The sequence below is a fragment of the Balaenoptera musculus genome, chromosome 9 (genome assembly GCF_009873245.2).
Source record: "Balaenoptera musculus isolate JJ_BM4_2016_0621 chromosome 9, mBalMus1.pri.v3, whole genome shotgun sequence".
Taxonomy (NCBI): domain Eukaryota; kingdom Metazoa; phylum Chordata; class Mammalia; order Artiodactyla; family Balaenopteridae; genus Balaenoptera; species Balaenoptera musculus.
In genome coordinates, this window is record NC_045793.1 from 91379121 (window position 1) to 91406916 (window position 27796).

The 27796-nt window shown below is 36.7% G+C and overlaps 1 protein-coding gene across 1 annotated transcript in view; it reads right to left on the minus strand.

Annotated features, from left to right (window-relative positions):
* The window catches only part of COG5 (component of oligomeric golgi complex 5), a 281556-nt gene that overhangs the window by 47201 nt on the left and 206559 nt on the right, over positions 1 to 27796 (minus strand). Inside the window, exons 13-14 of the mRNA XM_036862985.1 lie at positions 20861 to 21022; positions 18799 to 18898 (exon numbers count right to left, since the gene is read on the minus strand). Coding sequence (XP_036718880.1) covers positions 18799 to 18898; positions 20861 to 21022 — 262 coding nt within the window. The remainder of the gene's footprint in view (positions 1 to 18798; positions 18899 to 20860; positions 21023 to 27796) is intronic.

The window sequence follows — 27796 nt, forward strand, 5'->3', positions numbered from 1 at the left end:
CCTCCTCTAGATCTTTTCCCAAGCTCCTGTCCTTTATGTCAAAAACTCCACCTGGCACATGGGATTTGGTAACTACAGTGGGTAGGGAAGGCAAACACAATTTGCTAGGAATGGATCACTTGGAGTTTTTACTTTTTTTTTCTTCAAAGAACCTTACGCTTTTGAACAACAGATGGAGTTTCCACCTACCCATGACTGATCACTGGCTCCTAAAACACTGGCCTTGTTAATTTAATTTAGAGTCATAAGTCTGTATATTAATTCTTTGAAGGAGAGAGAACGGTTCATTGTCAGGTATACTGACCTTTTCCCATTTTCCAATAATGAATACTAAGACTAATTTATTAATCAACAGGAAAACTCTTTGCATATACATATATTATAGAGAATAAGACCCCTTTGACTCAAGGTAATTTAGGTTTCGTACAGGTTGAATTTCAAACCACAGAATTTCCAAAAGAAATAAGTTTATTACCCTTAGGGATACAGACAAACTAAAATCTCAGAATCCCACTATAAAGGCCTAAGCTAGTCAATAAAATTTTAAAAAATAATTAGTAGTTTATACATTTGTATATAGACTAGTACTTTCACAGTTTTTGAGATATAAATTCTAATGCAATTAAACCTATAATCTTGTATGCATTATTAATTTTCATAGCAAAGAAGTTCTTTATATATAGTCTAAAGGTAACTTTCAATTTAACTAGTCTTAATAATATAAAATTATTGGGTTGGGCAAAAAGTTCGTTTGGGTTTTTCTGTAACATCTTATAGAAAAACCCGAACGAACTTTTTGGCCAACCCAATATATTATTGATCTCCAAGCTAATGAGGCTCTCTCTAAATATTAATCTTAATAGCATTGTTTATAATGTCAAACCAGAAAAAAAAAAAAAAGGTTAATTACCTGATTGAGAGCAATGATTATCTAAACTACAAATTTATTTTGCAAAATCTGGCAATGTCATTCTATGTTTGTGTTTGCCACAAATGACTATGATTGTCTGAGAAGTCTTTTTCTTTTTTTAACATCTTTATTGGAGTATAATTGCTTTACAATGGTATGTTAGTTTCTGCTGTATCACAAAGTGAATCAGCTATACATATACATTCATCCCCATATCTCCTCCCTCCTGCGTGTTGAGAAGTCTTAAGGAAGTAGTTCTGCCATTCTGCGGTGGCCTGATTGACCTCCTTAACCCCATAACTTCCCATTCTGATAGTGGATTTGTCAATTTCTCTGTGAAATTCCATCCACTTTGTCTTATTGGTCTGAGGCTATGTCGTAAGGTGTATCATAATTCTTATACCTTCCTAGTAAATTGTTCTTGTTCTCATTTTATGACCACCCTCTTCCCAATCCCTAATAATACTTTTTTGCTTTATAGTCTATTTTGCCTGCTGTTAAATATAGTTATATCAGCTTTTGTCTAATTACTATTTGCCTGAAATATTTTTTCTCCAGTCTTTTACTTTCATTCTTTATATGTCCTTATATTCTAGGTATATCACACAAAGCTAAATTTAATTATTAGTTCTATCCAACTTGAGAAATGTCACTGGCCAGTTTAGTCTATTTACATTTACTGTGATCAATGATATATTTGGAATCCACCTTACTATGAACTTTTTATATGATTTTTTTTTTGCTTCTTTTTATTCTGTTTACCTTTCAACTTTTTACTGAACTGGTACCTTTTTTTTTTTAACCCATTAGCCCCATCAATTAACTTAGAATTTATACATTCTATTTCTATTCTTTCAGTGGCCATAATTAAATTGTTAAAATTCACACTCAACTTAAGTCAAAGTATCTATGGCTTTACAGTCCTCCTGAATAACACAAGCATTTTAGAATGGTTTCAAATTCCTTATCCCTTCCTCATTGTAAGCTTTAATGTGGACTTGTATTTTAGGGTTATTTTTTTGTTTGCATGTCCCAAACTAGTCACTATTATTTCTTATTTTATGCAACTAAGGCTTAGAATTACCAACATATTTACCAATTGTTTGTGCTTACTATTCCTTTTTGCATTTCAATCCTTCCTTTAGAGTTAGATTTCCTCCTTCCGTGTTCAACCATGAAAGGGCTTCCCTCTCACTCAGAGTGAAGGCCAAAGCCCTCACTACCATCCTGCAAGGGCTGGCATGATCTAGAGTTGAGGTTAGAGTTTCAAGGATATTAGAGGGGCTCACAGGAATTCTAGGAAAGCCAGAGCATTTAGTCAGTCTCTAGTCTCCCAGTATCCAGGAATCTGGGCATATAAGCAAGGCTGAAAAGGCAGAGTGCTTAGAACTTGAGGCCCTGGGCAGAAGGTGCCACTTCCCGGTGATATTACCAAAGTCTACAACTAAAACTGCTTCAAACATCTACCAGACTTCTGTTGGCTTTTAAGCCACTTGTACCTGCCTCCTCAGCCCCACTGATTGTGATCAATCCCTTTGGCTGCTAATTAAATTCTTTCTTCTGTTTAAAACGCGTATCGTAAAAAGTGAAACAGAGCTAACTGGAAAGTATAAACTGAAAAACAAAAGCTCTCCCTGCACATCCTTAGTCCAATCCTCCAGGGTCATACACTAACACTTTCTTGTGGTCTTCTATTTAAAAAAGGAAAAGGAAATAGAAAAGTCTTTATAAAACAGCATTCATTTTATATATCTATCTTATTTACAGGTGGGACTACTAAATGTAATACTTTCACCTTCTTTTTCTAGCCTAATAATATACCTTGAGACTTTTCCAAATGAGCACACAGAAATCTTCACAAGACTACAAAGTATTTCTCTCACTGATTTGTAACTAAACTCCAAACTATTAATATTTTCTTGAAGTGTTTTATTTGCATGCTTAAGAAAGGAAGGAAGAGGATCTAAACTCCCCGGAGTGCAATATTCCTTGTCATTACTGTTACTCGTTGAAGGTCATGAGAATGAATACAGTTAGAAATTAGATTTCCCAACTAAATAGGGTTCTTGGCAAAGAGAGGGTTTATATACGCTTTGAATTAACAGAAGTGAAACGTCTATATGCGAAGTGAAATAAATCAAAGACAAATACTGTACGATATAATTTATATGTGGAATCTCAAAACTACAGCAAACTAGTGAATGTAACAAAAAAGAAGCAGACTCACAGATACAGAGAACAAATTAATAGTTACCAGTGGGGGTGAGGGGAAATATAGGTGTAGGGGATTAGGAGGTACAAACTATAAGGTATAAAATAATCTACAATGATATATTGTACAACATGGGGAATAGGCTTCCTTATTATTAGGGTATAGAAGCTCTCAAATTTCATCCCTTTTTGGGAATTCACTGTTTTTATCCTGTGATGCCCTAATGCACATACACAATATTAAAAAATTAATAAATTTGTATTCTTTTTCTCCTGTTAACTTGCCTATTGTCAGTTTATTTCATAAACCCAGCCATCAAACCTAGAAGGGTGGAGGGACAGTCTTTCTTCCCCTACATGTACACTGATTTTACAAAAGTCACATATAATTCTAGAACAGGCTTTTGGCTTCACTGATTTTTCTCTATTGGTTTTGTTTTCAACTTGAGTGATTTCTGCTCTCACCTTTATTATTTCCTTCTGTAAACTGCTATGTGGCGGGGGTGGGGGGCTTCCCTAGTGGCACAGTGCTTAAGAATTTGCCTGCCAATGCAGAGGACATGGGTTTGAGCCCTGGTCTGGGAAGATCCCACATGCCACGGAGCAACTAAGCCCGTGCGCCACAAATATTGAGCCTGAGCTCTAGAGCCTGCGAGTCAAACTACTGAGCCTGTGTGCCACAACTACTGAAGCCCACGTGCCTAGAGCCCGTGCTCTGCAACAAGAGAAGCCACCACAGTGAGAAGCCCGCGCACCGCAACAAAGACCCAATGCAGCCATAAATTAACTAATTAATTAAATAATTAATTAAATTAGGGGAAAACAAAAAGAATCCGCCTGCCAATGCAGGGGACACAGGTTCAAGCCCTGGTCCGGGAAGATCCCACATGCCGTGGAGCAACTAAGCCCATGCGCCACAACTACTGAACCTGCGCTCTAGAGCCCCCGAGCCTCAACTGCCTGAGCCCACGCACCGCAACTACTGAACCCACGTGCCTAGAGCCCGTGCTCCACAACAAGAGAAGCCACCACAATGAGAAGCCTGTGCACTGCAACAAAGAGTAGGCCCCGCTCAATGCAACTAGAAAAAGCTCACGTGCAGCAATGAAGACCCAACACAGCCAAAAAAAATTGTAAATAAAATTAAAAAAGAAAATTAAACTGCTATGGATTTAATTTGTCTTCTTTTGCCCTAGTTTCTTGAGGTGGAATATTTGAACAGTAATTTGGGACCTTTTTTTTTTTTGCCCCCCATATAAGCATTTAATGCTATGTATTTCCCTAAATTAACTGCATCCCAGGAAGTTTGCTATGGTATATTCTCATGTTTATTTAATTCAAAATATATTTTTACATTTCCCTTTTGACCCAGAGATTGTTTGAAAGTATGTTATTTAATTTCCAAATATTTGAGAGATTTTCCAGATATTTTTCAGTTACTTTGAGGGGAGGGGTCACAGACCTCTTTGAAACCTGTTACAACATTTTTCCAGAAAAAACTCATATAAAATAACATTTTATAATTTCCTGGGGTTCACAGATCCCCTGAAAACCCTTCACAGAACTCCTAGATTAGCAATTCCTACCCTAAGACATTGAAAAACGATTTTTCAAAAAGGTTGTCCACAAAGGAGAAAGAAGATTTTCTGGAGCCCTATCACAGAGAGAACACTTTCCATATGTACCATTTTTTTAGGTATGTCTCAGAAAATAATCTAAATTGGCACAAGTTCATACTAGTGAGTTTAGTAAAAGTTGGCTGCCAAAAAGTTAGCTGCTATGTGCTTGATATAGTAAAGGGAAAAGACAATCAATAATTTCTAAGATGCAAATGAGTTCTTTTATACTCAAATGCAGTGAATTTTAGTTTGCATCCTGATTTTTAAAAGAAAGTGTCTTTTTGTCATTTTTATCAAATCAAGACTGCTGTTTTTCTGCTGATAAGAGAGAGCAGGAGCACACAATCTACAGGTAGACAGCAATGCATTTTCAGCTTTTCAGCACCTTGAAGTTACAAATACGTCATAAAATTCAGAAGAAATACGAGAACTAGCCTAGTCCCTTGAAAGCTCTCAGAGGCTCCTCTGTGAAAACTGTCTTCCTCTATGGTTACTCCGTTTGTCCCCGTTGCCTGGGGGTTTTATAGTTGCCCTTTCAACCATGCCTCCCTCCCGACCACTACCACCACAGTTCTGCAATTCAAAATCACGTCTAATGCTGGTGGCTCAGAGATCCCATCACACTGGATATTGTAAGAGCCAATCCCTGAGCGTGTTTTGGCTTTGGTTCCATTTGCAAGGCCATCTTGCCTTGTGTCACACTAGGCTGATACCTATGGCAGCCCTAGGAGGTAAATATAGGTTTTCTTTCTATTTTATTTGTAAGTGTAGCTATATCTTTGTCATTTTACGTATTTGTATGACTGTGCGTACTAGGGAATAGGGTACTCTGAGTGAATCACAGCCTAACCCTGACTAAATGCTGCCAACTTTCTCTCCTAGAAACATACTTTAAAATAGTATAATTTTTAAGTATACATTAGAGAATTAAATTATATTCCTATACCTTGAAACAGGGATAAGATTATACCTTCTTGATCACTAAGATGCTTGAAAAGATATAAAAGCTCTATAGTTTTAAGATCACTTCCAATTCCAGTAAAAATGGACCAGGTAATTCAGACTAATCCTGCCAATGGCAACATCTAGAAAAGCTGAATTATATATTTTAAAAACCTTCATGGTATCAAAGTGCTAACATGGCAGTGAAAACTCGTGGGGGCCTGATCCAAGTGCCCAGTTTCTTTTCAAGTCTCTAATTACTTCTTGTACTTTCTGGAGTTGACATGGAAAATTGTATTTGTTTTATTTGTTCACATTCTGAAATAAAGGAAGAAATAAATGAAAGTATATTTTGTAATGAAAGACATAAGGAAAAATAGGAGAGGGGAAAAATTAATATTATATGCTTGTGGTAATGTAAACAAGTTTAGGACAACAAAGATTCAAGAATACAATATATGATAAGGGAACAAAATATATGTCATCAAATAAGGCCATACAGAAAAAGGCTCATAATTTTTAAAAGTAAATTAACATTAATTAAAATCATTAAGTAAATTATCATAGTAATGAATTTCTAACTTCTTTGGGCTATGAAGCTGATAGTCATATGCCATAAAAATTTCATACACACTTAGGAGTAAATATTTGCAAATCATGTATCCATACAACTCAACATCCAAAAACCAGTCTGATTGAAAGATGGGCAGAGGATCTGAAAAGACATTTTTCAAAGAAGATACCCAGATGGCAAACAGGTACATTAAAAAGTGCTCAACATCACTAATCATCAGGGAAATGCAAATCAAAACCATAAAGAGGTATCACTTCACATCTGTTAAAGTGTCTGGTAAGAAAAAGATAAGAAATAACAAGCACTGGTGAGGATGTGGAGAAAAGGGAACGCTGTGCACTGATGGTGAGAACGTAAACTGGTACAGCCACTGTGGAAAACAGTATGGAGGTTCCTCAAGAAATTAAAAACAGAGCTACCATACGATTCAGCAATCTGAAGAAAATGCAATCACTATCTGGAAAAGATATATGCACCCCTATGTTCACTGAAGCATTATTTACACTAGCCAAGATGTGGAAACAACCTAAGGGTCCATGGCAAATGAATGGATAAAGAAAATGTGGTGTATATGTATAATGGAATATTATTCAGCCACAAAAAAAGAAGGAAATCCTGCCATTTGTGACAACATGGATGGACCTTGAGGGCATTATGCTAAGTAAAATAAGTCAGATAGAGGAAAACAAAAAGCCCTTTGATTTCACTTATATGTAGAATCTAAAAAACAAAACAAAACAAACTCATAGATACAAGAGAACAGATTGGTGGCTGCTAGAGGTGAGGGGTAAGGGGTGGAGGAAATGGGTGAAGATGGTCAAAAGGTACAAAATTCCAGTTATAAGACAGTAAGTCCAGGGATGTAAGGTACAGCAGGGGGACTACAGCTAACAATACCGTATTGTATATTTGAAAGTTGCTAAAAGAGAAAATCTTAAAAGTTCTCATCACAAGAAAAAAAAAAGTTAGGTTGTGCACCTGAAACTAATATAATGTTATGTATCAATTATATCCCAATACATATATACAAACAAATATTTTAAAAATTTAATACACACTATTAGGATTCAAGTAGGGAGATTAGGGCATTGGGAATTAAAAAGAAAAGCTCATTAACTCTCTTTTTCTGTTGCCAAGTTCCCAACTTGGCTTTGTGACACACGGCATAATTGGCCCCAATCCTTCATCTCTTTCTGCAGCCATATCCTTTGCTACTTAATATTGCACTGTGGCTGGGTTGCTTTGGTGAGCCAGACTTACGGGGCTATTTTCTCTCTTGTGCCTCTGCCTTCACAGTGAGATCAAGGTCAGAATAGCCTGCTGCAGGATTAGAGACATGAAGAACAGAGTATTAACTATGGTTAAAGCCAGCCTAGATCAGCAGCTAGCCTGGTATGGAGTAAACCCAGCCAAAGTCAGCAAAGTCACCTAGCTGCCCCTCACAGGCCCCAAGACGTATAAGCAATAAATGCTTATTGCATGCAACTCAGATTTTGTAGCTATTATACAACAATTTTGTGGCAACAGTTAAACAGACTTTCACAGACTTTAACTGACGACTGCATTTTTAACTTTCTGCTGAAAATATTTCCTAATTACAACATCATTATTTGACATTTCTCTGTGTCTTCACTATGGCCTACTGAATCTTAGACAGCATGACTACTTACTACTGACCTGAAACAGCCCCCAGAGAGCTGTCTTAACGAAAAGAAGGAGTGATCCTAAAATACACCAACATAAGAAGAGAGGCAAGAAAGGGTGGAAAGCTGTCTAAAGAATCAAGAGGGTAGGTAACCCAAGGGATCTGTGTATTTGTATTACAGCTAAAGCGCGTTTGGTTCAAGAGAATCTACTGATACGTTTCCTCTGCTTGCGCCTAACATAAAAACTCTTCCAAGCGATTTCATATTTTTAAAAAAATCTTCTACTTGAATGTTAATAACACAGGCTATTACCATATGATATTATATGGAGCAGTATCCAGGTAGACGACATTTAAATCTGCATTAAACAATCCTTTTAAAACTAAAAAAGTTAAACTCCTATGTTTCTATATCATCATTTAAATATCACACATGCAGGTTTTCTTCCATTATAAGAATGTCAAGTCTCTAAACTACTTGTTAATTATACAAAGAATAAAGTGTATATTTACAAAGCTTTTAAAAAACCCTACGGTCGTCTAGAGCTACTGACCTCATCATACACAGCTACTGGCCTGCACTGAAGCTGAAACCTCCCCTTAAATGTCATCCTTATTATTGTTTCAAATGGTCTGCAACCTAATGAAATGCCAATCTACTTTTTCACAATTTATAACATTTGACATTTATACTGGGATTCTATATGTCATGCCCAGAAACCATCAGATAATAGTTATTATTAGAAAATGCCCTAACAATTTACCTTTTAAAAGGAATACTTACTAGTATTATTTGCCTATAATTTTGTTATCACAATAGTTTGTAAGCTTATATATTATCAAGGTATCACAATAATTCCCTTAGATAATAATACTTTAATTTTCTTTTAACATATAGAGAACAAGGAAAACATTGATTCAAATTTGTGATAGCAAGGTCTAGTGACATTTTCTACTAAAGTTCACATTTCAGAACTATACAAATTACCAATATATCACCATTATATAATCAATTTGTTCAATCACAAAATATTATGATATATATACATCTATAGGTGTGTGTGTGTGTATTTGGAACATAAAATTCTACTTAGTAAATTAATTATAACTTCACAGTTGCTGTCAAGACAAATGAGTAAGAATTCTTAAATGAAGACAGTCTAAAAAAACACTGATCTCATTTTCACAAAAGAGCACCTTGGAAACATACTAAATTAAATACATGTTAAAGGAAGTAAACCCTAAGACTTATAACTCACATGTGCGAATTCAAGGCTAAATCCCTGTTATTTCTAAATTAAATCACTAAACCATCTAAATATCTGCTACCATCTGAATGTTCGTACCCTCCGCCCATCAATTCATATGTTGAAACCTAATGCCCCAGGTGGTGGGAGTCTTTGGCAGCTGATTAGGTTATGAGGGCAGAGCGCTCATGGATGGGATTAGTGCCCTTGTAAGAGAGGCTTGAGAAGGCCCCCTTGCCCCTTCTACACTGTGAGCTTACAGAACAAAGACAGCCATCTATGAACCAAGAAAGGGGCTCTCACCAAATACCAAATCTGCTGATGCCTTGATCTTGGACTTGCCAGCCTCCAGAACTGTGAAAAATAAATTGCTGTTGTTTATAAGTCACCCAGTTTAGGGCATTTTGTTACAGTAGCCCGAATGGACTAAGACACTATCTGTTAAGAATAAAGAAGTAAATATACTATGCATGTATTAAAATAGCAGATATAGATCTCTATGTTATATTGTAAAGTGGGTAAGTAAATCACAAAACAATACTACTTAAGTAAAAAAGAAAGATGTATTTGTGTTGTGGTACAAGAGAGTTTTAAAGCTTGGTCTAGACTCAAATTGGAGTTTGAATGCTAGTTTCAAGACTTGCCTGCCGGCATTGCACTTTCAGCAGTCTATATCGGCCAGGCTACTAAGCTCTCTCAGCTTCAATTTCCACATTTTGTAGTGGCGGATTGATACTTCCATTTCAAGGGTTGTTGTGAGATAAATTAGATAATACATTTTAATGCCTTGGCACAATCCAAGCCACTATAGATGTTTAATAATGGTAGTTATTTTTATGGCCCTATCCTAACCTTAAAAAATGAATTCTCTGGTACCATTTAAGAGTCAGAAAGAAGGATGTAAGGATTTGTCCCTATAGAGCTTTAGGTTTTTATGACACATAACTCTGGTGATTAATAACAAAGAAGACTTAGAAAAAAGAAATACATGTGTAATGATAAAATAATTTCAGATTATTATAAGCAAATATATGTACTATGTATATAACTCATATATGTTATATTCTACTATATCCTAAGACATTCAAATAATAAGGTTGAAAAGAAAAACATATAGCTTTTTTAGGCATATGAAAGAATATATCCGAAAACACATAGTGAGTTTCGATGGCCATAAAGAAGGTCCACACAAAGGATCAACTTGAGAAATCCTTTTACCATCCTTTCTCCTGATGTGAACTAAAGCTATAGTTAAGCATGCTAAAATGTTCTGATAGCAAAGAAACTTCCACAACTAACCTTTAGGAAAATAAATTTAGGATTCTGGAAAGCTGCTCATTCTACATTTCAAGTTTTGTATTTTCAGGTCGCCCTTTTAAAAAACACACTGTTGTTAAAATTCTAGCTTTCCTTTATTTCACAGCTTAAACATTCATTAATGATCTGATTTCTGTCACTTTTCAACCTTGTGGACTTGAGACTTAAACATCTCACCTATAAAAAGAATTCTCCCTTTACAGACATACCAAATTTCAAGTCAACATTTCCACTTACAGATAGAGTAGATATTCTACTTTAAAACGTGTTTCAATCTTGCTCTCACTAAAGATTTAACACTTGGCTATTTTCTTCTAAATGTTTTCAGTGAAGTAATTATAAAGGAAGAGGAATATGGCAAGATCAAAGAACAAAACTTGTCAAATTTAAAAACAGAGAGGAGTGGCAGAAATAGTGTTATTAATAGCCAAAAAACAAGAGATGAACATTAAAACGTTACTTGTCATTACTCAATAATATTTAAAATAATAAACATATGATGCTCTTTGAACTGTTATTTAATGCTTAGGCTTTCTTTAAACACTAAAATGAAAGTAGAAAACTAAAACTACCTTAAAAAAAATTCACTTAAAAACATTTTAATAAACTGTGAACAAGATGGCGGAGTAGAAGGACGTGCTCTCACTCCCTCTTGTGAGAATACCAGAATCACAACTAGCTGCTGGACAATCACTGACAGGAAGACACTGGAACTCACCAAAAAAGATACCCCACATCCAAAGACGAAGGAGAAGCCACAATGAGACGGTAGGAGGGGCGCAATCACAGCAAAATCAAATCCCATAACTGCTGGGTGGGTGACTCACAGACTGGAGAACACTTATACCACAGAAGTCCACCCACTGGAGTGAAGCTTCTGAGCCCCACGTCAGGCTTCCCAACCTGGGGCTCTGGCAACGGGAGGAGGAATTCCTAGAGAATCAGACTTTGAAGGCTAGTGGGATTTGACTGCAGGACTTCAACAGGACTGGGGGAAACACAGACTCCACTCTTGGAGGGCACACACAAAGTAGTGTGCACATCGGGACCCAGAGGAAGGAGCAATGACCCCAGGGAAGACTGAACCAGACCTACCTGCTAGTGTTGGAGGGTCTCCTGCAGAGGCAGGGGGTGGCTGTGGCTCACCGTGGGGACAAGGACACTAGCAGCAGAAGTTCTGGGAAGTACTCCTTGGCGTGAGCCCTCCCTGAGTCTGCCATTAGCCTCACCAAAGAGCCCAGGTAGGCTCCACTGTTGGGTTGCCTCAGGCCAAACAACCAACAGGGAGGGAACCCAGCCCCACCCATCAGCAGTCAAGTGGATTAAAGTTTTACTGAGCTCTGCCCACCAGAGCAACACCAAGCTCTACCCACCACCAGTCCCTCCCATCAGGAAACCTGCACAAGCCTCTTAGATAGCCTCATCCACCAGTGGGCAGACAGCAGAAGCAAGAAGAACTACAATCCTGCAGCCTGTGGAACAAAAACCACATTCACAGAAAGATAGACAAGATGAAAAGGCAGAGGGCTATGTACCAGATGAAGGAACAAGATAAAACCCCAGAAAAACAACTAAATGAAGTGGAGATAGGCAACCTTCCAGAAAAAGAATTCAGAATAACGATAGTGAAGACGATCCAGGACCTTGGAAAAACAATGGAGGCAAAGATCGAGAAGATGCAAGAAATGTTTAACAAAGACCTAGAAGAATTAAAGTACAAACAAACAGAGATGAACAATACAAAAACTGAAATGAAAACTACACTAGAAGGAATCAATAGCAGAATAATTGAGGCAGAAGAACGGATAAGTGACCTGGAAGACAGAATGGTGGAATTCACTGCTGTGGAACAGAATAAAGAAAAAAGAATGAAAGGAAATGAAGACAGCCTAAGAGACCTCTGGGACAACATTAAACGCAACAACATTCACATTATAGGGGACCCAGGAGGAGAAGAGAGAGAGAAAGGACCCAAGAAAATATTTGACGAGATTATAGTCGAAAACTTCCCTAACATGGGAAAGGAAATAGTCACCCAAGTTCAGGAAGCACAGCGAGTCCCATACAGGATAAACCCAAGGAGAAACATGCCGAGACACATGGTAATCAAATTGGCAAAAATTAAAGACAAAGAAAAATTACTGAAAGCAGCAAGGAAAAACGACAAATAACATACAAGGGAACTCACATAAGGTTAACAGCTGATTTCTCAGCAGAAACTCTACAAGCCAGAAAGGAGTGGCATGATATACTTAAAGTGATGAAAGGGAAGAAGCTACAGCCAAGATTACTCTACCCGGCAAGGATCTCATTTAGATTTGATGGAGAAATCAAAAGCTTTACAGACAAGCAAACGCTAAGAGAATTCAGCACCACCACACCAGCTCTACAACAAATGCTAAAGGAACTTCTCTAAGTGGGAAACACAAGAGAAGAAAAGGACCTACAAAAACAAACCCAAAACAATTAAGAAAATGGTAATAGGAACATACATCTCGATAATTACCTTAAATGTGAATGGATTAAATGCTCCAACCAAAAGACACAGGCTTGCTGAATGGATACAAAAACAAGACCCATATATATGTTGTCTACAAGAGACCCACTTCAGACCTAGGGACACATACAGACTGAAAAAGAGGGGATGGAAAAAGATATTCCATGCAAATGGAAATCAAAAGAAAGCTGGAGTAGCTATACTCATATCAGATAAAATAGACTTTAAAATAAAGAATGTTACAAGAGACAAGGAAGGACACTACATAATGATCAAGGGATCAATCCAAGAAGATATAACAATTATAAATATGTATGCACCCAACATAGGAGCATCTCAATACATAAGGCAACTGCTAACAGCTGTAAAACAGGAAATCGACAGTAACACAATAATAGCGGGGGACTTTAACACCTCACTTACACCAATGGACAGATCATCCAAAATGAAAATAAAAAAGGAAACAGAAGCTTTAAATGTCACAATAGACCAGATAGATTTAATTGATATTTATAGGACATTCCCTCCAAAAGCAGCAGATTACACTTTCTTCTCAAGTGCGCATGGAACATTCTCCAGGATGGATCACATCTTGGGTCACAAATCAAGCCTCAGTAAATTTAAGAAAATTGAAATCATATCAAGCATCTTTTCTGACCACAATGCTATGAGATTAGAAATGAATTACAGGGAAAAAAATGTAAAAAACACAAACACATGGAGGCTAAACACTACGTTACTAAATAACCAAGAGATCACTGAAGAAATCAAAGAGGAAATCAAAAAATACCTAGAGACAAATGACAATGAAAACACGACAATCCAAAACCTATGGGATACAGCAAAAGCAGTTCTAAGAGGGAAGTTTATAGCTATACAAGCCTACCTCAAAAAACAAGAAAAATCTCAAATAAATAATCTAACCTTACACCTAAAGGAACTAGAGACAGAAGAACAAACAAAACCCAAAGTGAGCAGAAGGAAAGAAATCACAAAGATCAGAGCAGAAATAACTGAAATAGAAACAAAGAAAATAGCAAAGATCAATAAAACTAAAAGCTGGTTCTTTGAGAAGATAAACAAAATTGATAAGCCATTAGCCAGACTCATCAAGAAAAAGAGGGAGAGGACTCAAATCAAAAAAATTAGAAATGAAAAAGGAGAAGTTACAACAGACACCGCAGAAATACAAAGCATCCTAAGAGACTACTACAAGCAACTCTATGCCAATAAAATGGACAACCTGGAAGAAATGGACAAGTTCTTAGAAAGGTATAACCTTCCAAGACTGAACCAGGAAGAAATAGAAAATATGAACAGACCAATCACAAGTAATGAAATTGAAACTGTGATTAAAAATCTTCCAACAAACAAAAGTCCAGGACCAGATGGCTTCACAGGTGAATTCTATCAAACATTTAGAGAAGAGCTAACACCCATCCTTCTCAAACTCTTCCAAAAAATTGCAGAGGAACGAACACTCCCAAACTCACTCTATGAGGCCACCATCACCCTGATAACAAAACCAGACAAAGATACTACAAAAAAAGAAAATTACAGACCAATATCACTGATGAATATAGATGCAAAAATCCTCAACAAAATACTAGCAAACAGAATCCAACAACACATTAAAAGGATCATACACCACGATCAAGTGGGATTTATCCCAGGGATGCAAGGATTCTTCAATATACACAGATCAATCAATGTGATACACCATATTAACAGACTGAAGGAGAAAAACCATATGATCATCTCAGTAGATGCAGAAAAAGCTTTTGACAAAATTCAACACCGATTTATAATAAAAACCCTCCAGAAACTAGGCACAGAGGGAACTTACCTCAACATAATAAAGGTCATATATGACAAACCCACAGCAAACATCATTCTCAATGGTGAAAAACTGAAAGCATTTCCCCTAAGATCAGGAACAAGACAAGGATGTCCATTCTCACCTCTATTATTCAACACAGTTTTGGAAGTCCTAGCCTCAGCAATCAGAGAAGAACAAGAAATAAAAGGAATACAAATTGGAAAAGAAGTAAAACTGTCACTGTTTGCAGATGACATGATACTATACATAGAGAATCCTAAAGATGCCACCAGAAAACTACTAGAGCTAACCAGTGAATTTGGTAAAGTGGCAGGATACAAAATTAATGCACAGAAATATCTTGCATTCCTATACACTAATGATGAAAAATCTGAAAGAGAAATTAAGGAAACACTCCCATTTACCACTGCAACAAGAAGAATAAAATACCTAGGAATAAACCTACCTAGGGAGACAAAAGACCTGTATGCAGAGAACTATAAGACACTGATTAAATAAATTAAAGATGATACCAACAGGTGGAGAGATATACCATGTTCTTGGATTGCAAGAATCAATATTGTGGAAATGACTATACTACCTAAAGCAATCTACAGATTCAATGCAATCCCTATCAAATTACCTATGGCATTTTTTACGGAAGTAGAACAAAAAATCTTAAAATTTATATGGAGACACAAAAGACCCCAAATAGCCAAAGCAGTCTTGAGGGAAAAAAACGGAGCTGGAGGAATCAGACTCCCTGACTTCAGACTACACTACAAAGCTACAGTAATCAAGACAATATTGTACTGGCACAAAAACAGAAACATAGATCAATGGAACAGGATAGAAAGCCCAGAGGTAAACCCACTCACCTATGGTCAACTAATCTATGACAAAGGAGGCAAAGATATACAATGGAGAAAAGACAGTCTCTTCAATAAGTGATGCTGGGAAAACTGGACAGTTACATGTAAAAGAATGAAATTAGAACACTCCCTAACAACATACACAAAAATAAACTCAAAATGGATTAGAGACCTAAATGTATGATCGGATACTATAAAACTCTTAGAGGAAAACATAGGAGGAACACTCTTTGACATAAAGCACAGCAAGATCTTTTTTGATCCACCTCCTAGAGTAATGGAAATAAAAACAAAAATAAACAAATGGGACCTAATGAAACTTCAAAGCTTTTGCACAGCAAAGGAAACCATAAACAAGACCAAAAGACAACCCTCAGAATGGGTGAAAATATTTGCAAACGAATCAACTGACAAACGATTAATCTCCAAAATATATAAACAGCTCATGCAGCTCGATATTAAAAAAACAAACAACCCAATCCAAAAATGGGCAGAAGACCTAAATAGACATTTCTCCAAAGAAGACATACAGATGGCCAAGAATCACATGAAAAGCTGCTCAACATCACTAATTATTAGAGAAATGCAAATCAAAACTACAATGAGGTATCACCTCACACCAGTTAGAATGGGCATCATCAGAAAATCTACAAACAACAAATACTGGAGAGGGTGTGGAGAAAAGGGAACCCTCTTGCACTGTTGGTGGGCATGTAAACTGATACAGCCAATATGGAGAACAGTATGGAGGTTCCTTTAAAAACTAAAAATAGAATTACCATATGATTCAGCAATCCCACTACTGGGCATATACCCAGCGAAAACCACAATTCAAAAAGACACATGCACCACAATGTTCATTGCAGCACTATTTAAAATAGCCAGGTCATGGAAGCAACCTAAATGCCAATCGACAGAAGAATGGATAAAGAAGATGTGGTACATATATACAATGGAATATTACTCAACCATAAAAAAGGAACGAAATTGGGTCATTTGTTGAGACGTGAGTGGATCTAGAGACTGTCACACAGAGTGAAGTAAGTCAGAAAGAGAAAAACAAATATCGTATATTAACGCATATATGTGGAATCTAGAAAAATGGTACAGATGAACCGGTTTGCAGGGTAGAAACTGAGACACAGATGTAGAGAACAAACGTATGGACACCAAGGGGGGAAAGTGGTGGGGGGGTGGTGGTCGTGGTGTTAATTGGGCGATTGGGATTGACATGTATACACTGATGTGTATAAAATGGATGACTAATAAGAACCTGCTGTATAAAAAAAAAATGTGATCATATGTATTCTATTGGAAAGAAGCAAAAATAGACCATGTTTACTGTCTAAAAAAAAAAAAAATTTTAAGTCAGTGACTTTCTGTTACCCTTTAGCACTGAAGGATGATAGGCCTGAGTAATTTAGGGTCACAGACTATTTGACCAACAGCATCAATTCAATCCAATGTTTTTGGTATATTTTAATTTTGTTAAAGCCTTTTGCCGCCAGTGCCTTAACTGAAGTCACATGTTACATTTACCACTGCCCCCGCCTGACACAGAAGAGTGATATATTTTCCATATATATGCTGGCTCTTCTTTATAATGTTGTTTTCAGGTGGGACTATCTCATAAGGATATTTTTTTCCTGACACTTTCAGTAATTACGCTGAACTCTACTGGAGATAATACCGAATTTCATTTATAGCAATAAACCATGTTTTTAAAAGTAATAAGTATCATAATAAAGCTTCTATAAAAAAAGTTTGAGGGAAAAATTAGTCATCTAATTACCTACAAAGAGCGTCCATGGTCTCTGTAGGGCCAGTTTTCAATAAACAAAGTTAAAAAAAAAAGATGCTTCTAAATTATTTGTCAAGGCTGCAAGAATAATTGAGTAGAAAATAGCACCATATTAATATGCAAACACAATGGAGCCATCCATTGGAACTGAAAGCAGGAAGGTCTCATGAAATGACTGTTAGCACCAAGGATCATTTTATGCAAATTCCTTAAGTTCAATTTGTTACCAACCTACTCTAAAAATTATTCCAGAACCAGGTAGAACTACTAGGATATAGGTAAAGCCAGATTACAATTGACCCTTGAACAACATGGGTTTGAACTGGGAGGGTCCACTTACATGCGGATTTTTTTCAGTAGTAAATACTACAGTACTACATGATCCACAGTTGGTTGAATCCACCGACGCGGAAGGGATGACAAGGAGATCCACGAAAACGGAGAGCTGACTATCAATTATACATGGATTTTTGACGGCAGGGAGGGTAGGTGCTCCAACCCCCAAGTTGTTCAAGGGTCAACTGTACTTCATTTTATGATGTTTCAATTGGAGCAGTCAGGGAAGCCAAACAACAACAACAAAAAAACATGGTTGGCTATCCCTATAATGACAGTAGAGATACCACATTTTGGCACATTCTCTAAAATTAGTCCATCAATGACAGTTAAAGATGTACTAAAGCCTTACTCCTTGGATTTCAGTTAGCATACATATCTACTAGTTAAATATGTATGCTTAACTTTAAAACATTAATGTAGAGAATTAAGATTATGATTCAGGCATGCAGCTATTATTTTAAATATATGCAAACAGCTGTTTCGAAAAGAGTAATTTTGGAGCTAAACTTCCACAGTCTAGGGTTAGAACCTTTAGAAAGTAAATCAACATTTTTCTTTTACAGTTTTAAGCACTTCACTTCCTCCAATCATTTTCTGATGGTTCAAGTCAATTTCACACTAGGTAACAGCACATGAATGATATCTGGAGTGAGTGGTCTCATGACAGGAAATTTGATCAATTTGAAATAATTATACTTAAAAATATACATAATTAAAAAAATATATATATATACATAATTTAGCCCATAAAGTGGCACATGCATTTTTTAAAAAGTCTTATAAAACCTGCCTGCATTTTGTAAGTGTAGCAATGGTAGGAGGGTCAATTTTTAAGAGGTAACATTTTTTTCTGGTTTAAATTCATAAGAAAGTTTCAAAAATTCACTATAAAATTTTCCAGTAAATTAATATTCAGTCAATTCAATATTTATAGTTAGTCAAGTATTGTGTAATTAGTAATTTTAAACAAAATCATGAAAGCTTACAGAAGGGATTATCACTTACCAGCTGCTCCGATTTTACACCATACAACTGGATGGTCTTTGCGACGTTTTTTGACACAGCTAATGTGAGGTCTGCATCAACAGCAGCTACATTTAGTTCACTAGAGAAAACAAAAACAGACTTTAATTATTAGCAACACAGTTCATCAACAAAGTAAAGAGCAACATATAAACCTAATCCCAATAAACAATGTGGTGATTTTTTTAATAGATTTCACTGGTTGCCTCCAAGAACTGATTGCACTGTTTCATTTTCCCTCCTAAATACAGCATTAGGAAAAAGTGCTCTAAGACTGTCTGGTTAATGACCAGTTTTTCATCAATAAAAGCACGTCATGTGTGAGTTCAGGCTGTGATTAAGAGAGTAAATTGTGTGCAGATTTTTCAAGTAGCACTCTTGTTAATACTGGTAAGTGCAATTAGAGACACTGCATGTCACAGACATCTGCAAGGAAATGACAGCTCTTGAATGGAAATGGTGACCTTGGAAGGACAAAGGCTAAAAATATAAATTACAAGATACATAAAGATACTTAGTTTCTGTAGAAATTATGCCAATTCATGCTATTTTGATAAAATAGCTTTTTAAATATATCAAAAGCATAACAAGGATTTAACTTGAAATTTTAAAAATTTGGATTCTTAAAGTATTTCTTTGTCATGCTTATTTTCAACTTTAACATTGGATTAATTGGGACATTTGAGGTAATTGCAAAAAAAAAGTATTTACAAAGACCACGGGAAGTTAACTTTTTAAAAGTTAATTTTTAATTAAGAGTTAAAAATTGGATGAAAATGCATATACAAGTAGAAAGCAAGAAAAGTAATTATTGTCTCTCAAGTAGCAGAATAAATCTTGGCACTTACCAGGTTGCCTTTATGAAGAAAGTGAAGGACTTTAAAACAACATCAGTGCTTACTATGTGTGACAAAAATGCCCTTTCATATACCAGTGAGACATAATTTTATTAAAGTTCACTTTCACATTCTATTAAACAATGGCATAAGTATGCTTCTTCAAGTCCCACCTTACAATCGATCACAGGATTGTCAAACTGCACCGGGGAATGGGAGAGATAACTCTTTAACATGTCCATAAACAGGTAAAGAGATCAAGTTCAATCCATGACCAGTTTTGCCACTACCATATGAAACAAATAACGGAGACATTAGGGTATAATCATCTATAGTCAGGACTTTGGAAAGTCAAGATAACTGTGGAAAGATTTAGGATCAAGATGCTAGGCAATTTCGACGCTGTGTTTAGATAGATATGCATATTATACCTGTGGCTTTTTAGTCGTACTCTCACATGCCTCAGAATCACCATCTTCAAATTTGTCATCTGAAAGAATCTAGACTTTTATACCTTGGTTCTATATTGCTTAACTACTAATTTTACTCCTCAAAATGTTCACCTATAAATGTATAGACCTACTGTTATGACAACTTGTTATTATGACAGGAACTGAGATAGTCTCAACTGCAGATTAACCTGGGGGGTCAATAAAATGTCTAAAAGCAACAGCATAAATACATCATCCACAACCATTCAGGTGGCACCTCTGCTAGCGTATCTTCCCTTTTGAGAGTTTTAAAAGCTGTCACATTCACTTAGAAAGCTTAAAATAGCAAACGCAAGTAGACTAATCAGGATTATAATCCTTGTACACCATGAAGTACTTTCTGGATTTAAGATAAAAAAAAGTTGATCTCCATGCTTTAGCTTCTCAATTTGTAAAATTATTTTTATATTAACTTTCCTATGTAATATTAGAAATTTACTATGGCATAAAGAATTAGGTTGTTTTACTTTGTATCCTTGACAAAATACAAAATAATGATAATTGACTATTTTTAGACTGTATTTAAATGGTTTTGTTAATTGGAATCTCAAGTATTGATACTTACTACATGTGCACTCCCTCAATGCAAAACTCTTGATTTAATTTCCAGACTAATTATTTGAATAATTTGAGATAAATTAAAGATGTACTGCCATTATACATGACTAACAAATGTGGCAGGCATTTTATGGCATGCCATTATATGAAAATACATACCTTGCTATAGTTTTAATGATACCTTCAAGTTCATCGGCAGAAGGAGGATTACGACCACCAGGGGGAAAAACCAAGTTGATAGGATCAAAGAGTCGAGATAAGGATTTTGACAGATAAGCAGCCTCATAGGGTCGTAATGAGTCTTTCAAAGCCTTTCCTGGACTGTGGGAACAAAGTTTATTAAAAATGAACTTAAATTATACAAAACTAAGTGCTAGTGTATCAGGTTGTAAATGCCTTTCTTAAAAACATATCTCCTATATAAAATGTAACTCTATATGAAGAAAAGAAAAAATTTTGTTTAAAAATGTATAAATATATTTACATAATTAAATGCTTATTAAGAACTCAACATTTTAATTTATACATAATTCCTGGGCATAAATGTTATATAATATGCACCAGTACCTACTGTAGTAAGTTTGTCGCTTGAAACTAAAAGAGTAACACTGTAAAATCTTGTTAATTCTAATGGGGCCATGCCTTCACTTAGCATGTTTCTATAGAGCATACAAGAGAGGCAAGTCTGCAGAGACCTGCTCCCACCAGCTCAACTCTTTTCACACACAACAGCTGCCCTCTCACAAGCTCAGTGCCTAAGAGGGAAGTATACAGGTGTAGGTTTTTATCAGCCTTCTGATGCCAAAACTGATACTAACAAGAATGAGGACAAAATAAAAAGTGCTTGTGCAAGTCCCACAATCACCCAAATACTCCCAATTGTAGTTCTAAGTTAATTTGTTTTACAACATTCTTCACAAACTAAAATTTAGCCTACTAAACACTTCTTTCCTCCTCAGTCCTCCTATGTCTTCAGTTATTTCTGTTGATTTTCATTTACTTGTCCAACTATTGTATCTTATATTTTACCTCTGACAATTACTATCAAATACCTATAACCATATAATTAACTCTATCTTCTCACATCACCCCTGTTTATGATCCTTCTACTGGCCTTTCCATTATCTTAAACAAACAAACAAAAACAAATCCCCCTTCACCCTAAATGTTCATCTTTAAAACATCTGACCTGCTCCTTCAGGTATAGGAAACTTGGCTTTCTCCTTTTCCACCTTCGCTGGTCAACTGACAAGACCTAGAGGTCAGAACGCTCTTGGCTCCTACATCACAATTCCATACTTATCTCTTAACAATTTCTCATTCAATAAGTATTTCACTCAACACATAGTTCCTGAGAATACTATGTGCCAGCCCTCATTGAGTGCTGGGAAGATAGAGATGAAATTTGCTTTACAGTCCAGTGAAGAAATGTGCAGGTAAAGTGTGAACTGTAATAACTTCCATAACATGATGCGAGAAAGACCACAATGGGAACAGGGAAGAACTAGTGTCTAAATGTGTCTGAGGCAATCCTCTACTGAAGTCCACACCAGCTATTTAAATGTCTTTCCTATTTTTGCTCCGGTCATTTACTGACCTTAAGAAGCCTCTTCTCTCTTCTGCAGAAATTTCAGCACTAAATTATAAGTACGAACATTCTCCTTGTTCTCCAAGGATCCTTCCAGAAGGTCCTGCAGCTCTACTCCAACACCAAAGCTGCCAAGGCCCAGCTGGCTATCTGCCAGCAGCCAACCCTCAAGCAGCTCGCAGGGGTGAAGCAGCTCTATGCCAACATGTTTGAGAGGCTGGCTGAAGAGGAGAGCAAGACCAAGGCTGCGGTCGCTGCCGGAGACCAGCCTGCTGACACAGAGATGAAGGAGGAGCACAAGAACGACATGGCAGGGGGCCGGCCGCAGGTGGAGGCAAAGCACAGCCTCACCCCAGCCCTGCTCCAGCGGCTGCCAGCCTCCCCTGCTCCCTACCTTACTCCACCCTGTTAGTTTTGGGAAACCTGAAGAATCTGGGGGGGGGAAAAAAGGATCCTTGGTGATTACAATGTCAAAACAAACAACTTTTCTAAAACCTGTCCTGTACTAGAAGTCTACTTTCATTTTAGCTTTACTATGGAGCTTCCATGTTTGAGTCATCGTTTTGAACTGCTCTACCTCTGACGTCTCCAAGCTCGAAGACAACTTTCCACGCCCCCACTTGCCACTATCTCCTTCCCGCCTACAAATTCTCTCAAATGTCTACAATTTGCCAGGTATTGCGGGAAATGTAGCAATGAAGTCAGTTAAAAAAAACTCCCTGTCCCCTTAAAGAGACTTCTGAGAACACAATATTGTAAATCAACTCTACTGCAATAAAAACTAATAAAAAAAAAAAAAGACTTCTGAGAAACACACAAAAAAAGAAATAAAATTTTTAAATGAGTTAACTACAGAATACAATGGAGAGTAAAAAATTCTAAGAGAAAAAGGAAGTAAGGAAGCCAGAGACCGTTTTTTTTTTAAATCCAATTTTACATAGGGTGAGGCAAGGGAAAGCTTCCTGAGAAGATGTGAGGGAAAAGAGGGAGCAAATTATATAGATTTCCAGGGTAGGCGCTTTCTATCGGGAGAGAACAAGTGCAAAGGCCCTGAGAAGGGACTTAGACCTGGCTGCGTTTGACAAAAAGTTAGAGAAGCAGAGCACTTAAGTGACAGGAGAACAGTACAAGATGAGGTCTAAGAGAAAACAGATGGAACAAATCATGCTGGGCTTTGTATATCAATAAAAGTGCTAGATTTTACTCAAAAGAACTTGCTCTTTGACCTTACAGTGATCAGCGCTACAGAACCCTACGCTCATCCTCCATCAGCCCACCATTTCAAGGTGCTCTCATTAGCATCCTGATTTTTCTAATTTACCTTCCTTTCAAAGCTCTTACGAAGAAAATCTCATTTAGATGGTCTCTGTATCTGCTGCTAAGCGTTCCATGTATTGCAGAGAAAAAGTAAATTGTTTGTATTAAATGTTTATGCAAACCTCTTAATTTCAAGAAGACCTGAAGCTCAAGGTATTAAAATTCTACTTCTGCAGCCCTTCACTCTCCACAGCTGACCATCTGCCTCAACTTTACACTAAGACCAAAACCACTGGCAATGATATTCATCAACCTGATGCTAGCTTATTTTTTCCTTTGTAACTTCACCTACCCTCGGCGATTTTCCTCTTATCCCAAAGAAAGAGTAGCTTTATTCCTTTGTTCATATCAAAACCTCTCAGAAGAATTACCTACCTCCTTCTTTCCTGTTCTCTCTTTTTTTAAAACTGCTTTATCAAGATTTAATTTACATTCAATTCAACCATTTAAAGTGTATAATTCAATGGTTTTCAGTATATTCACAGGTATGTGCAACCATCACCATGCTCAATCCTAGAACATTTTTATCACCTTCAAAAGAAAACTCATATCCTTTAGCTTTAACCATTTACCCCCCTCACCCCATCCCCAGCCCTAAGCAACCACTAATATGCTTTATATCTCTATAGATTTCCCTATTCTTAACTTTCATAGGAATAGGATCATACAGCATATGTGGGTTTTATATGTGGCTTTTTTCACTTAACATAATTTTTTCAAGGTTCAGTCATGTTGTAATACGTGTCAGTTCTTCATTCCTTCATTCATATGTGGATATATCACATGTGGTTACCCATCTGTCTGCTGATGGACATATTGGGTGTTTCTATCTTTTGGTGATTATGAATGCTGCTATAAACATTCATTACAAATTTGTGTGTGAACACATTTTTTTAAATTTTTAAAAATTTGCTTAATATGCTTTGTTTTTATCGTGATAACATATACATAACACATGGGTGTTGTGCACAATAAGGAAGCACCCACCTATTGATCTCATCTGTCTGAGGCTTCACTTCAGCTAACTGGCAACTGAGGGCAGGATGAGAAACGCTGCAGTTCTGCTCTTCTTAGAAAGAAAGCCCTCCAGTTAGGAGTGGCGGGGGAGGGAGCCCTTTGTTCTTGGCTGTCACAGTCCTGAGTGGAACCTATGCCTTGCTGAGCTGGGAAGAGGGAGGGAGGAACAACAGTCTTGGTTCTAATATCACAGGCTCTTACGGAATTCTTTCTACCGAATTTTCATAGACTTTCTTGAGTCGATGATTTTTCATTTGCTGTTTGCTTTTAAAACCATTTCCAGACACTTCAAATTGTTTGGTTTTTAATAGTTTTCACCAGACTCACTGTGGGGTGGGTCAGCGGAGTGGGGACGGCTGTCATCCCAGAAGTCAATCTCCTCCCATTCTGTCTTTCATCAATTCTAATAATGCTTTTGAGCCACCATTCCACATCTAGGCCTTGAACAACCTTATTTTGGTATATCAAGAGGTCACTTCTCAGTTCTAAGCTTCTTCAGCTTTTCAACAGCATGTGACACAGTTAACCATTCCTCCTCTGACTGAAATGAACTCATTCTTTGGAGTTCCACATAACTTTCAGTTTTCCTCGTATCTCACCATTTTTTTTCTTCTTAGTCTTGCAGGCTGCCACTCCTCTGCACAATCTATAAATTTTGGAGTGCATTATCTTGGGCCAAAGTTCCCTTTTCTCTTTATATGTATCTTCCCTATGGAATCTCCTCCAGTCCCATGATTTTTAAAGATCTGCAGAGTGATGACTCTCAAATATGTATTTCTAGCCCTGATTCACATTCAACTACGTTTTCAACAACTCTGTAACAACTCAATTTGCATCTTTGATTCAACAGTTTCAAAAGAAAAACCTTAACACTACTCGATGGGGAATTCCCTGGCAGTACAGTGGTTAGGACTCCACACTCTCAACGCGGAGGGCCTGGGTTCGATCCCTGGTCAGGGAACTAAAATCCCACAAGCCGTGTGGCATGGCCAAAAAAAAAAAAAAAAAAAAAAAACACCCCCACTAACAAACAAAAACGAAACAAACAAAAAACCACCACTCGATGCAACAATGTCTTCCAATCATTAGGCTTCTCCCAACTTGTCCACACATATCCTTGATTCTTCTTTTCCTCTCAAATGCGAGCTACCAGCAATTTCTACTGGCTTGCCCTCTACACTATATCTCGAATCAATTTGACCAGTTCTCACCATCTCATCCACTCATCCTACTTCAAGCCATTATCATTTCCTGTCTGGATAAACAAAACAGCTTCTCTTTCAATGTGGTGACGCTCCCCCTTAGTTGTCCACAAAGAAGCCAGCATGCTAATTTTTAAATGTTTATCAGTTCCTATCATTCCTCTGTTTAAAAGCAAAGGTTTCCAGTGTTTTAAATAAACTCTAAACCCCATATCATGGTGAGTAAAGCCCTACATGATCTTACGTTCCCCTCCTCTCTGACCCAATTTTTTACCCCCCACTCTCCCTCATTCTTTGTGTTCAGCTTTCTATTTCTCAACCTCCCCATCTTAATATTCTCAGACTCTAAATTTGCTCTTCTCTCTGCCTGCAAAAATCTTACTCCAAATCTTCCATGGTTGATTTCTTCACATTATCTCGATCTTGGGTCAAATGTTACCTTTCCATAGAGGTCTTCTCTGACCACCCTATATAAAACACTGTCACATTATCTTGTTTTGTTTTCTTCATAGCAAGAATAGCTCTCAAAAATTCAGCATGAATACTCGATGATGAAAAATGTTATGTTAACCTGGTTATTTGTGCCTTGATTCTATTCAGATTATTCTAAGGTCTCGTTCCATTCATTATCTCTTTTCTTCACTTTCTCTCTCCACTGGCTACTTCTATCTATAAAAACTCTCAGCTTTCCCTCTGTCATTAAAAACAACAAAAAAAAACCTTTCCTTTGGCTCAGCTACCATGGTCAAATTTATGTTTGTCTCTTGCCTCACTTCTCAAAAGAATATATAAATCATATTGTCATTGTTTCCTTATTATATCCTCATTATTTTTTGGTTTCTTAGAAGAATATAGGTCATAAGTCCTCTTCCCCACCTTACTGAAGTCAGTCTCCAAAAGGTGATAATGATGTCCCAAAACACAGTGGTTTTTTTTTATTCTGATTTTTTTCTCTACATTGCATTTACTGCCTCTCCTCTATCCCCACGAGTAACATATGCTCATTTTAAGTAAAAGCAGAAAATACAAAATAAAAACTCTACCTCTTGGACATAAAACACTATTACCTTGTGCTATGTACATTTCCAGAGCTTTTCAGTGCCAACATATGAATTTAAAAATAAAACTAAGCCAGAAATGCAATGATACTATATATGCTATTTTGTATACTTAAAAAAACCTTAATACATTGCAAGATCTTTGAATATCAACAGATAAATTTTCAGTCTTCTTGTCCCCTCTTTCCATTAGTCCTCACCTAATCTCCATGTTTAGCATGAAAGAGTAACTGAAGAGAACAACAGCGTCTCCTTCTATCATACCAGCCTACCCTTACGCCACTTGTTTTCCCAGTCAAAACTTCCTCTATTTTACCAGTCAGAACTTCTTACTACAGTGGATACAATTCAGCTATAAGTATTCAGGAGAAAAATTTTTTAAGATAAACATTAAAATAGCACTCATAAATCTAACCTTTTTATTACAAGGTCAGTGATCAGAATCTACTGCTACTTGAGTCAGTCTCATCACAATAAATGATTCTAGTGTTTAAAGATGGTGTGCAAGCCAATCAATTGATTTGGTGCTCAAAGAGAAATCTGAAAACAATACTCTTTTTCAATTTAGGAGGAAAGCTGGCTGGTTTAAGCTTATTGAGACGGTACAATTTTTCCGATGTGGCTTATAAATATGGCTACATATACTGTATTTCATGAATAATCTAAGAGATTTTCAGGTTTAATTTTGACTGTACTTAGTTTTTTCCCACCAGACGGAGAATCCATCCCAGAATAACATTTATTTCCGCTATAGTTCCTGAACACACCATTTCCTTTTATATCACATTTATGCCAGTGGTCCATCAATAATGATGGTGTCTGATGTAATTACAAGTTATCTTATAATATCAATTAAATGATAATGACCACATATGCTCATCTCTTAGCTTCTATTCACCTTAATTGGTGATAT